The sequence below is a fragment of the Girardinichthys multiradiatus genome, chromosome 15 (assembly GCF_021462225.1).
Source record: "Girardinichthys multiradiatus isolate DD_20200921_A chromosome 15, DD_fGirMul_XY1, whole genome shotgun sequence".
NCBI lineage: Eukaryota > Metazoa > Chordata > Actinopteri > Cyprinodontiformes > Goodeidae > Girardinichthys > Girardinichthys multiradiatus.
The window spans coordinates 22649682-22664063 of NC_061808.1; the positions used below are offsets into that span (position 1 = coordinate 22649682).

A 14382-nucleotide genomic window follows, 5' to 3' on the forward strand; every position below is an offset into this window, starting at 1 on the left:
AAGGTCTGAGTGAGTGTGAGCATGGTTGTTTCCCTGTGATGGGCCCTGCAAGGATGGATGGATGACTTGTACGAGATAAATGTCATATTAAAAATGGTTTCGAAATTATTTATGATGGTCTCATTTCTTTGCGTAGACTTTTTATATCCACAGTACAAACAGAACTTTACCACTTTAAACAGGTCCAGAACTAATTTTCCTGAAATTGGTCACTTGTATGACACAAATATCCTATTAATCCAGACTCCCCCCTGACGTTTTCATTTGTAGCTCTGTTTCCTGAAGACACTTCCCTGTGAACAACCATCTAACATTTCACCAAGGCATCAGCAGGCTTGATGTGTTCCTCCACAGAGCTCAACTGAAACACTGATGCCAATCTGTGACAGGTGTCTTTCTGCTGCAAAAACTACCAGAACGCGAAAAAACTGCCAGCACATTTCCAAGTGACTTCTAATTGGGAGAGATGCCAAACAGTGAAAATATCAGCTCAATGTCTCTTCATGTACCTCCAGCTTCAGTCAGGAAAAAATGTTTTTCAATTAATCTAATTTACATTTTTAAACTTAATGCAGTAGTGTATAAATTAAACTGAAAGATTCATAAAACAGATCGACACCAAAGCAGAGCTAACGCATTAACTTCTGTGATTAATATGTTTGCACTTTGTTTGCATTTTGTCAGCTAGAATGGATTAAAAATTTTGTTTTCTAGCGTTTTTAGCTCTGTCAGATCCAATGTTAACACATCTATGTATTTCCTGGAACATTAAATAGTATAAAAAACATTTTAATAGAGCTGCTTTCAGTTTTTCATTGCCTTTTTTGAAAGCTAAATACTATAAAACTGTTAATTTCCTTGTCAGCGTCGGAGCAGTTAAATTCTTATACAGTTTCACTGTGTTTGTATCACTCCTCGTCTCTCTGTCCCTCTCCTCTCTCCCACATACCTCCCACACGATTAAGCGTGCTTTATGTGTTTCTGCTTTGTTTGCCTCTTGCACACATACATCGGATTTCCTTAAAGTACAGATCAGGAACTGTAACCAGCTGAAGGCAAAAATAAGTCACATTTGTGACATCTTGGTGGTATGCTCATACGTCCAGTTGACTGCAAATTGCAGCAAATGCTTTGGCTTTTGCCTTTATCTGGATAAATAAAAAAACAACAATGAATGGAAAAATATGCAAAGGACAATACAAACCCTATGCAAATGTTTAAGCCATATTCATTTAAACAAATGACTTATACAGCAGCAGGGCGAGTGGAGAGGTTGGTTCCAGGTGCAGTCTTTCAGGAAACATCTTTGAAAAAACGATTCTATGCTGAAAGTAGGGCCGCATTTAAGAAAGGCAGTTTTAAAACAATGCAGAATCAGATATAGATCCTTCTTTACGCTTTAAAAGAGAATAATTTTGTAAAAAGCTGCCACCCACTCACACACACACACAAACACACACACACACCTCATGCCCAAAAACAGGCCTGGTTTTTAGCTGCATTAAGATGCAGGAGGCTTAATGTGTCAGAATAGTATTCTTTCATGTCTCTACATTGTTTTATCTTATGCGCAATCTCACACAGCTTCAGAACTACACAAAAAGCCAGTGCACATAGCGAGCCATCTGAAACATAAGCATCTAGAAACATGTACGGGCAAATTCAGAAGCATCGACACGGGGCATAAATAGGGCCTTCTTAAGCAAGTTTACCAAGAGAGAAGCTTCCTTCATGCACGACAGCGAAAACCAGACCAATAAAACCAATTTAACTATGTGATGGGTAAATCTCTTATGAATTGAACTAGTTTAGGAAGACTATAGTTCCTGCGCCCATTCAAATCTGTCAGTGCTGTTTGTAAATGAGTTGTCTAACAGCAGATTAAGTGTGGCTGGCTTTCGCTCAGTGTGTGACCTACCACCCTGTTGAAATAAACACATGGACAAAACAAAAAAACTAAGAAAAAGAAAATGTCAAGGCAAACTCTTTCCAGGAAACAAAAGGAAAGATGCTCTTACAAGAATGTCAGTAACAATGTTTTACACAATGAAAAAGCAGCTGGTTTTCTGCTTGATTTGCTCCCTTTAACACTTTAGTTAAACAACATGGGTGTAGAAAACATTCTATACAAAATAAGGGTAAAGAAGGTTATTAGTTTACTCCAAACAAAACAGTGCTACAAACACTAGAAGCTCAGTAATCCATCTAGTACCGGTTGAGAGCTTTTGACCGAAGTCAGAAGAGTAATAAAATCAGACGCTCAATGTCACAGTAGCTGGGATAATTCTTGAAGACAAACCAACAGATGCATTATGGAGCCACATCATCCCGTTGAGTTTAAAGAGGAACTAAACCCGATGTAAAAGCATAACCCCGCCCCCAGATAAATTCGGAAAAATGCCACCAAAGCGGGCAGTGCCAGAGATAGCGAAGGGCCAAGTGTGGGGATGAGCGGAGGGGGTTAAGGGGGGTGTCAAGTAAAGCATCGAAGGTATAAAGCCTAAAACGGTATGATCAATGCTCGCTTTCCAACTTCTGACCTGCTACGAGGGCGTGGTCTGAGTGTTTACAGTTTACATGAAAATGCAAATAATTGCACAGTAACATAAATAAAACACCCTAAAGGCTCAATTTATACAGTTTATCTGCAAAACAAAAGTTGATTTTTGGGGTTTAGTTCCACTTGAAGTAGAATAAAACTGCTTTTCAAATAGGTTTCCACATTTCATTGGTTTTCTAGAGTATTCGGCCTCTTGTGGGATCATCGACAATCACAGTTAATGAGTTTAAACTAATAAAGCCCATTCAGAGAGAGTTCAAGGCTTCAGCTGCTGCCAGTTTGGACTCTAACTGGCAAACTACACCGAATCAGAAGTGAACATTAAAAACAGTCTGCCATAAATATTCAGCTGAAGAGCCCACCTTTTACAAATTACACTTCCAACAGCAGGAACAACCACCGTGGCTAATTAGCAGTGTTGTGTGTGTGAACACACAACACTGCTAATTGTTGAGTGGCACAAACGTTTTTGACAACTTTGACTTGAACCATGCTTGTTTTTTACATGACAAACTCAAAGTGAGTACATCTGCCCCTAACATCATTTGTAAGGCCCTAACTATCAAAAATCACAGATTAAACTTCTTCTTTTTGTTTTGCACCACAATGATATTGTTTGTTGGCAAGAGATACAGTAAAGAAGAGACTGTCCTCTCAGAGTAGCTGAAAAAACATCACACAAGATGTCTGCAATTTACTGCAACAAATGCAGTCAAAATAAACTTAATTTTAGTCAATATTTAACTCATTTTTCCATCTAGGGATAAAAACATTAAAATATGTGAAAGATGTCGGCTTTTTGGGGAATTTTGCCGTTATAAAATACTATTTCTGTGAGCAAAGACAAAACAAGAGAGTAAAACAAAATTCAAGGAGGGTTCCAAATGTTAGACAACGACAAACTCAGTATGCTAGTTGGTGAATGAGGTCAGGAGCGCTAAATATTTTTTAAACTTTATTGTAGACCACATATGATAAATTAATGCGAACTATGTTGGAGCTCAGAGCTTAGATCAGAATGTTTAAGTAGTGAAGTATGAACATGAGATAATTCATTTAACCTAACTGAACTGTGAACTAGTTCTTGTTAAGGGTCAACTGAAACAACACTGCTAATTTATCAAAGTAATAATTTTGCGGCTTCATTCTGGTTTTCAGGTTAATTCAACAACTTTCTCAGGAATATTTGCTCCCAACACATCAACAAACTGTTTAACAGCATTATGCATATAAATGCACAGCCAACGGTGTGTGGACTTCACACCTCCACTCATCCAATGAGATCAGACAATTAAATGTCACATCCAATAATAGCGCATTTTAGGGCTGCTCAATATATCGCAGATTTATCATTCTTGCAATATCACTGGATGTAATACAATTATTGCAAAGAACTGCTTGGACTGAAATAAATACTAGCTAATTATATAGGTACAATGCATGCAGATGCCAGTAATATAGTATAGCTGTAATATAGCTGCTTGTTGTTTAACTAATCTTGCCCACCACTATGACTTCAACTAAAGATCTTCCTTATATAAGATCATAGTTGTACATATTCAAATTTTCTCAGGTTATCTTTAGCAGTTCAGAAACATTGATGTTAGGTTAAGTGAAGTAAAAATGTCCTTTAGTCTGTGTAAATGTCTGATTGCCTACTATGTATCTGTCTTTGTCATTTGATGGAGTCACAACCTGCCCAGCCAAAACTCTGACCAGTAATAAGTGAGTACAGAACATAAATTAAAAGATAAATAAACAATGAACTGTATAAAACGCTCAAACTGGTAACTAGATAGCTGGAAAATAGATATTTCTGTGTTTTGACAGTATTAACAGATGGAGCATGCTGATCAAACACTGGAAGGCTCTACGTGTAGCTTAAGGCCAGCTATAGCAAATGTATGACCTTCTTGATAAAATAGTATAAAACACAAAGCAGCCAAAATCAGCTTTTCAGAAGAGTTTCAAAAGAGTTCTAGAGCCTAAAACCGGATTAGGAACCTGACTGCAAAATCTTGGATCATCTACAAATGGGAATACAGAGACTAAGTAATCCCACCATAAACAGAGTTAGAGAACTTAAACCTTAAAGTAATAAAGCGATATACCTGTCTGAAAGTCAATATTAAGAGAGACAGATACTTTCCTTTGTTTTAAGAAACACCTCAATACCAGACAATTCGTCTTTTTATGAAATTTGAAGTATAATCAAAAATAATTTTATTCATCTGTGTATCATTTCCATGAAAATAAAAGTAGTCGCTGGATTGGCAAAAGAAATGATCCAAATGTGGCTTAAATAAAACTGGCCTCAAAACACATCCTTGTGGAACTCCACAGCTGACAAGCTCGCTGTTCAAGTCGACAGGCACAATAACAAGAACACAAATCTTGCATCTACTTACCGCTTTTTGCTGAGAACTGAGATGCGCAGGGTTGAGAAGATTCTCTCCCTTCTCCGTATCACTGGAAACATCATCCTCCGACTCCTCCCAAGAAGAGGAGAAACCGGCCGAGGATGCGGAGGAGGAAGACAGCTTTCTGAGGGAGCGAGTGGAAGAGTATGGAACAGGACTCGAACTGGGACTGGGGGATCGTGACAGTCCCCATTCTGAGCCTGAACCTTCAGTAGTTTGAGACAGGGTCTCCAAACCATGGTCAGTGACTATCACTGCAGGGATGGAGGGTACCATGAAGGATAAATGGTCGGATGTTTGATTAGGTGTTTCCATCAAACTCAGCTTCACGTTGTTACTGTTTTGTGTTTGAGGTAAACCAGTGGTTTCAGAGATATCGGTAAACCTTTTTCTTTCAGTCTGAATTGGCACTTTTGAATCCAATTGATACTCTGCCTCATCTGAAACGTCTGTCTTTGTTTGTTGCCTCTCATCTCGCTCCCTTTCTATGTTTTCTACCTTCTTTTCATCTTTTTCTTCCTCCCTTTCTCTCTGTTTTTCTTTATTCTTCTCATCCATAGCTGAATATTTTTCTGATGTCTCAGGTGACCCATGAATAATCCGTTTATCCGCATAGGGAGTTTGTAAAGTTGTTTCTGAGTGGCAGTCATTTTGATCAATCAGTGTTTTGTTCTCTATGTTTGACTTCGTAGCATCTCTGTCCTTTTCGCCCTCATCCGTTCCACTTTCCTTTCTTAGTCTTTCAGTCATTTCTTCTGCCACCTCTCCGCCATTTTGGGCATCAGAAGATACTTTATTCGCTTGTGGGTGGATCATTGGATTTTCAAGAACTGTGTTTCCTTGGCTGGGATGCAAAGGAGATTGGCTAGTCGCTCGTCTGGTCGTACGCGGGCTGCGCTGGAGTTCACTATTAAGGACCTGGGCACGGATCCCGGAAATGTGGGCCTCGAATATGCCAACCTTTCCTCTGACCTAAAAGACAGAAATAATAAAGAAATATTTGTTAAGAATATGTATTATGATTCCAACCGTTTTCCATTGTCTAACCATAAACGCAGTACAAATAAGAAAAAAATACTTTTGTAATCACCCTTGCTCACTAATTTCTACCGCAATTTGTCTCCATGACCTTCTCAGATGACTCTTTGATGTTCAAAGGACACATCAGTGAGTGGTGGTGAGTGTGTAAGTTAGGACTTCACCTTTTTAAATGAAACTAAGCATTCAGATCTTCCAAGAAAAGAAATTAGGTACAAAGGCATGCTTTAAATGTCAGTTTTATACTTTCTCTATTTTTTTTTTTTTTTACTTTTTTGAGTTGTTTTGGTTAAGTATGCTAAAATATAATTGTGTCACAATGTATCAAATCTTAAGTGGAATGACTCGGACGGTGAAGCCACCATAATTAGCCCCTGCTTTCCGATAAATAGAAATGTTTCCATTTAATCCATTCTTTAGAAATAACATTATTTCCAAGCTTAAGCAATTGAGAAAAAGACGTTTTACCATTTTGGAAGCTGGGATATTTATTGCTAAGGTGTATACAGAAAACTCCTACAAGCATTGTCATTTTATCAAAGAAAAATAAAGAAGTTAATTTCTCAGAGTTTTCATCAATTCATCAGTTATTCAAAATTTTCTAATCTGTGCATGATCAGATATAAAGAAAGAGATGACTGGATGATTATTTAAAGAGAAATTACAGGTAAAAAGGAAAATTAAAATTACCTCAACGTTTTGCAGCTCTCTGTGGATCCGGAGCAGATGTTCCTGACGCTTCCTATCGTCCCGCGCCTCACCTCCTCTCGTCCCTCCTCCCGTCTCCTCCCGCCTATCCCCTTCCCCTCTGTCTTCACCACTCAGGCGTCGGATGCGCTGGCCCACATTGACTCCCAGGCGCTCCGGGCTTCTCGGCGAGGGGGAGCGAGGGTGAGTTGTGTCGCAGGGGGAGAGCAAGTTTGGAGGAGGAAAGACAAAGGCTTGGTTAAGAGATCGGGGGCTCGTCTGAGGGGAGAATAACAGGACATAAGAAGTCATCACAAATAATTCATGATGATCTAAGTTTATTTTCAATTTTCAAGTGTTTACAGCTAATGTATTAATGTTTGGACTTGTTTAGCGTTTAGGAAGGAAATATAGTGTGCTTTGACTATTATGAGTTCAAAAAACAGATTGTGCTGTTCTGGAAAGCAACAATTATATATATATATATATATATATATATATATATTGAAATACACAGATTACAGATTAGAGTCTTTATAACGAAGTTTGTGGTTTGTGAAACTTTGACCCTATTCTTCTATTCTAAGTTATTCCAAGATTGCCCCAAAATCTCATTTCTTCTTATTCTTTTGAACCTAATATAGTGTATTGTGTCGTTTCCTGAACCAGATGTATCATTAAACCCCTACAAAAAACTATTCTATGTATTACATTTTGCTACCTTAGGGCTTGTTGGGCTGTAGAGGCTTCCACCCAGTAATGGGCAGTAGGTGCTCCGTTCTGGAACTGGCAGCACAGGTCGGCCCACTGGGCTGGTATTTGTTCTAGAGGTGGCGTTAGAGGACCCTGGCTTGGAGTGAAACTGATTACTGCTGCGGAGAGGAGGGAGAAATGATGATTTGTACATTTGTTAAAACCACATACTGTGTAGATATACGAAAATGTTATGTTTTATGGTAATGTAATTATTAATAGGACACCCAATGTAACTTTAAAATGGTAGATGACTAAAACTTCAAAACAGAATCTTTCTAGTTTGATTAGAATATTTAATTTTCTGCGGTTTGTGCCAAGATGTTCTTAAAGTTTGAAATAAAAGCAGAAGCAAAAAACACTTTCAGCAATTAAGCGTAATTTTACTGCTTTGGTCTAGCAGTTCCTTATTTACTATAGTGACAAAACTTGTTTATATTACACATTTTTCTCACAGTCCTTGTACCTGTTCATGACTACAAGGCCGTTCAGGTTCAAGGCAGAGGCTGCCATCCCCACGGCCGGGCCAGGGGCTTTGTGTGCTGGGTACACATCTGACACTGTCCCCTGAAGCTGCAGGGGGGCCTGCCGAACAGCTCTCAGTGTTTTCTTTGCATCCAAGCAGGAGGGCAACTGAAGGTCTGCAGCAAGAAAACAGGTACCCACCACTGGACAAGAAGAGAAAAGACCAGATGAGTTTTCTTTATGCTGTTGAACTTTTATAAATATTCCCAACTGGAGCAAGTGTCACTATAAAAGTTCTTTTAGCAAGGAAAACATCCTGGCAGTGAGATTTTCCGGTGTATGGGGATCATTCTGAAGTGCGTCACAGACAAAAAAGATTATTAATGTGATGCTATAGATAATAACATAAAAATCAGATTGTTATTTAAGCTGGAAATTCATAAATTAAAAAGAGCGAATGGGAAATCACATGGCGGACAGGGAGCAATCAGGGAACAAATTCTACAAGAAAAAATGTCTCTTACTTACAAAACTCTTACGTACAAAACCTTATTTTCCTTCCATCATTAGAAAAAAATTTTAAAAATATTATGCAATATTCTTTACTGCTATCAAGTGAGAATTTTCCAGCTGTTTGAAGTTGTCCCTATCCAACCTATTGCTTTAAACTGTTGATTAGCTAGCTAGAAAATCCACTTACAAGATAGAAAAATGTGCCTGAAAATCATCTGGAGATTAAAAAGTGTCCCCCATAACTGCTATTAAGGTAACAATGTTTTAATACTACTCTTGCCAAGATGCAGGCAGCATGTTTGCTAAGCAGCCAACTACAGGTTGGCTACCTGAGCAGATAGCCTGACTAAATAATAGGGGTGCCCCAATCGATCGGCCCCGATTTCCTTAATTTTGGGAGATCGGTGATCGACTGTTACTTACATGTTAAACCAATCTTATCCACCGATTTTATCTACTTGTTCAACCTATTGTGGAAGTTGTTCTTCTTTTTAAAATGCGAAAAATGAAAGACTAAAGGATCTGCAATGCTCAAAACCTTTCATTTATATTTGAGAGCACTACCTCATGTGCAGTTAAAACAAGTTTGTATTGTTTCACGGGTATTGTTTAATGTTTTTCAACAAAATACATTAGAACATTGAAGGCGTATTGTGACCTTATAACACATGACAGGGTCAGTTATAAAAAAATCGGAATCGGCAGGTCAGGCTTTTAAAGATTGGTAATCGGTGATGGGCCAGAAAACTGCAATCAGTGCAGCCCTACTAAATAACCAACTAATATCAACTTATTATACTTCTATTAGTCTAGAGCAGAACACCAAAACGTTAATATTCTATGCAATAAGCACCTGAGAACTAGAACCAAACTTAGTAGGTGTTTATTCTATATTTCTGCTTAAGTGAGTGTGTCAAAATTCAAACATGAATAAATAAATGCTATGGCTCTTAAGAGATGAACCAGCCAGATGGCCAAAGATTGGGATCTACCACCTTTTCCTTTCAATCAATAAATATTTATTTATGCAGCATTTTTCTAACAGGTATGTAGATCAAGGTGCTTCACACAACCAACAACTAAAAAACTAAAAAAACATCACATGCTTTTATATAGGTGAATATACTCAGAAATAATTTGAATAACAATAAAACAGGGGAAAATGAGTGAAATAAAACAAAAACAACAATTTATTCTGATCACTGAGCAACTCAACAAAAACTGAAAACAAAATCATTAAATGCATTAAACTTTAAACTCACATTTTCTTTCCACAAATTCATCAACAAACAGTTTATAGTGTGATGCACTTATTTTGTGTTTAATAAAAAGTAAATAAAGGTTAGAGACATATGCTTTGACTTATAAACTGGAAGAATCTTGCAAGTCCTTCTTTTTGTGTTGGATTCAAAACTACTATGTCTGTCAGGGAAAGTGCAGCACATATTTTTCTACTATATGTGTCACACGTCAGAAGTCAAGAAAACTGTCAGCTGGGAAAATCCAGATTGGTGCATCTCAAAGCATCATATAACTGTAATGATCAATATATTGTAAAATGTAAGCAGATATATGAATAAGTGTTATTTTTATGTTTTAAATAAAAAGGTTGCATCAATTTTCACATTTTTGTTTTCCTATAAATACCATGTTTATCAAAATTAAAACTGAGAATCACATACCCTGTCTGTGCAAATTCTTAGCTGCTTCTAAACATGCATTGTAGGAAAAGCTGAAGCGGGACGCAAAAACACTCAAAGGACACAATGATGGAGACATGACATTGAGAGTGAAAATGGGCAGAGATGTGGAGAAAAAAATAAAAAGTTGCTGCAATGATTAAAGAGAAAGTGAGAAAAAATTGACAACAGAGGATCCCCTGATGATGCAGTGATGTAGCTATAGAGTCGTAAAAACATAGTAATGTAGCACTTCCTTTGAAAACAACACAGTGGCTGCAGTTTCATTTAGTTTTTCTCTCAGACTTTACACATTTCTTGAAAAAAAGTTTTGTGTTTCCTCTCTTTGAATGCAGTTTATCAACATCTGCTGTATCTGATTGGACAAAAACAATCCCTTTAAATCAAAATCATACAGATGTTTTCATCTCCACTTGACAAAAATTGCCTTTTGCAACCAAAATAAGGCATTTTCTTTCATGGGTTAACACCAATTAAAGGTGCATTACAGCATACATTTCACAATACAGTTCAGGTCAGATTAAGCACTGTATAATAGCTGGGTTTATCATGTCCTGCTGTGAAACAAGCTATGCAAATAAGCTTGGCTCTGCAACATGAGTTAAAGCCTGGCGTTCCATGGGCAGATGGTCACCTGCAGACTGCATCGCCTCATTTACCAGCTACATGTTTGAGATACCGAGCTTCAACTCAAGAGCATTTCAGTGAAGCAATAAAACGTCTAGTATCATGCCCCAAGGCTAAGGCGGATGAGCAATTATGACAAATTGCTTGTGTAAAGAAGTGAGTAATCAGTCTTTGACTACAAATACATGAGATTTGTTTCTAAAATCAACATTTAATCAGACTTAAATGACACCGCTGTGTATTTTTCCACTCTGCCTTATTTCTCAGAACACTCAGCGAAAAGACTTCAGGTCACGAATGGTAGGGTAAACATGGGATTTCCTTGTTGGGGAGTGATGTAGTTAGAGAGAAACATAAAAGACCATCTGAGAGGCCTCCTTGACTCATGGGTGGTTTAATAGCCATCAGTGCTGCTTTTCTTCTTCTTCTATTTTTTTTTATATTTCACACAACCTAATGTATTCTGGCTCTGATTGTGTGACCGGCTCTAAATGTTTGGTGAACACAACCAAAAAAACAGAAGGCTGGGTGAGTGAACAGGATGGAAAGAGAGGTGTGTACAAGCTATTTTGGTTCTGTTGTCTGTCCTGAACCCTTCATGCAGAAGCAGCAAATTTACTTTCTGTCAAACAGAGGGAGTGTAATGAAGCAGCACTGGGCACCAACGACCAATTTCACACTGCATGAGGCACATGGTCCTTGCCCCAGAGAGGAAAGCTCGGTCCTCTTTTCTGTGGAACAATTTCTTACAAAAAAAGTAGAGCAGGTAGAAAAAAATCCAACCATTTGACCCAGCATGTAATCACACATCTGGAGATGCTCTGGAAGAAATCAAGGATCCACCGACAACTCCTCCAAGCCTCTAAAACAAACACTATTTTGATAGGAATACAGACACAACTGCTTTAAAAAGGATAACACTATGTATTTTGACATTTCAGTCAAGCGTTCATTACCCTGGCACAAAAACATGCAAATTATGTTTTGATCTGAGCGTTTTCTTTTATCATACTGGCAAACATCCAACAACAACAGCAATTAAACAGAAAGGCAAACAAATATCCCGACCATGCCTTTAAAATCACACAGATGAGTCAAGCTCACAGGCCTGCAACAAACGCGATTGTCTCTGTACTAACTAGTGCACTCAAACCCCTTCAGAGTGTTATCTGGGCTTCAGCTCGGCCTAGTTCGTCAGATTGAGTGGGACCAAGTTAGACTACAAGCCGTTCACTTGCCTACACAAGTGAGCAAGTAATGCATGAAAAAAATCAGTTGTGTAAAGAGGTTGTAAAAGGTGCAGTAATGATTGTAGTAGTGAAACGGCATACATTTATCTGCTGTGTAACACGTTCACCCCAACTCAAGGTATTTTATTTGTCTTATAGATGACTTTGGCTAGAGTTTCTTAGCAGAGATGCACCAATTATACTTTTACTGGCCGATAGTAATTACAGGTAAACTTTGAGGTCCGACCCGCCCCTTCGATCATAACCGGTGCCGGTCGAATGGTTAAAAGACTATAACACATAAATAAGAAATGAGAAATAATGTGTTGCAGGTTTTTTGGAACAGGTAGTTATAATCCAACACTGAATGGATTACAATATTGTCCTCATTTAGGCATGTATCCCATCTGATTAGTACTAAACAAAAAAAAAGTTAACATAAGCATATGTTAGTGGTTGATGTGTGCATGTAAAATAATTTTGCTTTTTAAAATATTTGAACTGTCAATTGCCAATCAAGAGACAATCTGGTGCATCTGCACTTAAACAAATATTTATTTTAATGAAAATAATTACCTTGTACAGTAATTACTACATAAATATTACAAGAGACCAAATTCCATATTCCAGCAGCAGAGGATTTTCATCTGTATCTAACCCTCCGAACAGAGGGGATACTCAAAGCTCATCCTATCATGTAAAGCTCAGGAGAAAAGGACTTTTGAGGAGAGTTCAAAAGGAAAACAATTAGTCGTATGCTTGCTTAGGCAGTAATCAGAAATACATTAATGAACACTTATTCGGTTAATTTTTTTCTGAAATAGATTTTTTTGTTGTTGTTATTTTTAAAAGTTAAAGACAACGAACGTTTTGAAAACCTACTTGGGAAGGTTTGCTCTATTTTATTAGAGGTTTAATAGAAACAAACTAACTGAATTTCATTACTATTGAATCTGGTTACAAGTTAGTACAATTTAATACTCAAACCTAAAATCTAGCAAGAAATACATATGTATATTACAATAAGAAATGTGTCTAGTTCAATTAAAATTGTATAATTATCTAAGGTGGGTTTTTTTTGTATCTTATTTGTAAACAGCCTTAGATAAGAATATTTGTAAAATAACTTAATGTTCTGTGGATGTAGGGTTGCAGATCCAACTTCATCAAGATACTATGACTGAAAATGTGAACAGATCAGTGCTGCTACTCCTTGCATTGCAAGGAGAAATCTCACAAAAACGCGTCCATCCTAAAAGAAATATGCATGACACAGCTCGTGTAAAACATTTACACAAGGATCGTTTAAAATTCCTCACATTCCTTGACTTTCCCACCATCTTAAATAATGTCGACGCCTGTATTCTTGAAGGGTCTCCCCTCTGCTACGGCGTCCTGTATAGTTAGAGCTAACAAAGTGTAATAAACAACATCCAGCTGCAATAATCAGTTTATATTGACGGGTGATGGCATGCCACCGGGGCCCGGTGTTATCTTACCTCCACCCCGTCCCGTCTCCTCCGGGTCTTCTCCGGGACACTTTAATTAAACCGAGCAGATGCTGTGTCTCTATGTGTGAAACATACGCCGCCGTGCACCATCTTTGTTTTTACTTGTCACGAAGCAACTTTGTTGGTTTTTTTTTTTTTCTTTTTTTTTTTTTGGTTGTTGTTTTTGCTTCTCCACCTCTTCACGCACACACACACAAAATACACCCCCGCTCAAAACAAAAAAGAGAAAAATTAGCTTTTCCCTCCGAAGAGCATCAGCTTGTTTCTCCAGTAGCCTAAACCGCTAAACAGTCCGGGTTGCTGCTATCTGTCCTGTCCTGCGGATGGACAGCAATTGTTTGGGTCGAGATGTCTGTTGTCATTCGTCGCTCGACTCGTCTCTGAGTGTAGTAAAGCGTTTTGTGACTGCGAGTCTAAAGGCGGAAGCTCTCTCTCTCTCTCTCTCTCTCTGTGTGTGTGTGTGTGTGTGTCACTCCCTCGCGTGGACTCGGTTCAGTGAGCTGAACGAGAACAAAAAAATTAAAAAGCTACGTGCACGTGCAGCACCGGGGAAACCCTCGCACGCACGTGAAAAGTTTCGATCCCAAAGTGAAAAACTGCCACTGCAGAGCTACGCTCATTTAATCATCGTGTTCAGAGCCGGCTCTAGTCTTTTTTGGTGCCCTAGGTGAGAAAATGATTTAACCCCCCCACCACCACCACCACCAGTACCCATGGGGTGGGACAACAGCTGTGTATTGGAGCTGTGGTGTCCAAACTTATGTAAAGGTATTCATGAGACATAACTAAAACGTTTTTGTATTTTTTTCAAATAAAAATGCAAAACCACTTTTGTAAATTAAAAACAGCAATATTTCAGTGAAATAACACAGTTTAATT

General features: G+C 38.1%; 1 protein-coding gene across 2 annotated transcripts in view; it reads right to left on the bottom strand.

The window, feature by feature from the left end:
* Positions 1–14030, bottom strand: part of itpkb (inositol-trisphosphate 3-kinase B) — a 37299-nt gene extending 23269 nt beyond the window's left edge. The window contains exons 1-5 of one of the 2 annotated variants that reach the window (XM_047388245.1): positions 13492–14030; positions 7925–8126; positions 7427–7574; positions 6709–6984; positions 4969–5952 (exon numbers count right to left, since the gene is read on the bottom strand). In XM_047388245.1, the coding sequence (XP_047244201.1) occupies positions 4969–5952; positions 6709–6984; positions 7427–7574; positions 7925–7971 (1455 nt within the window). In that variant the 5' untranslated portion in view covers positions 7972–8126; positions 13492–14030. Of the gene's footprint in view, positions 1–4968; positions 5953–6708; positions 6985–7426; positions 7578–7924; positions 8127–13491 lie in introns of both variants that reach the window. The other variant, XM_047388244.1, reaches the window with a different exon arrangement.
* Between the last annotated feature and the right edge of the window lie 352 nt (positions 14031–14382).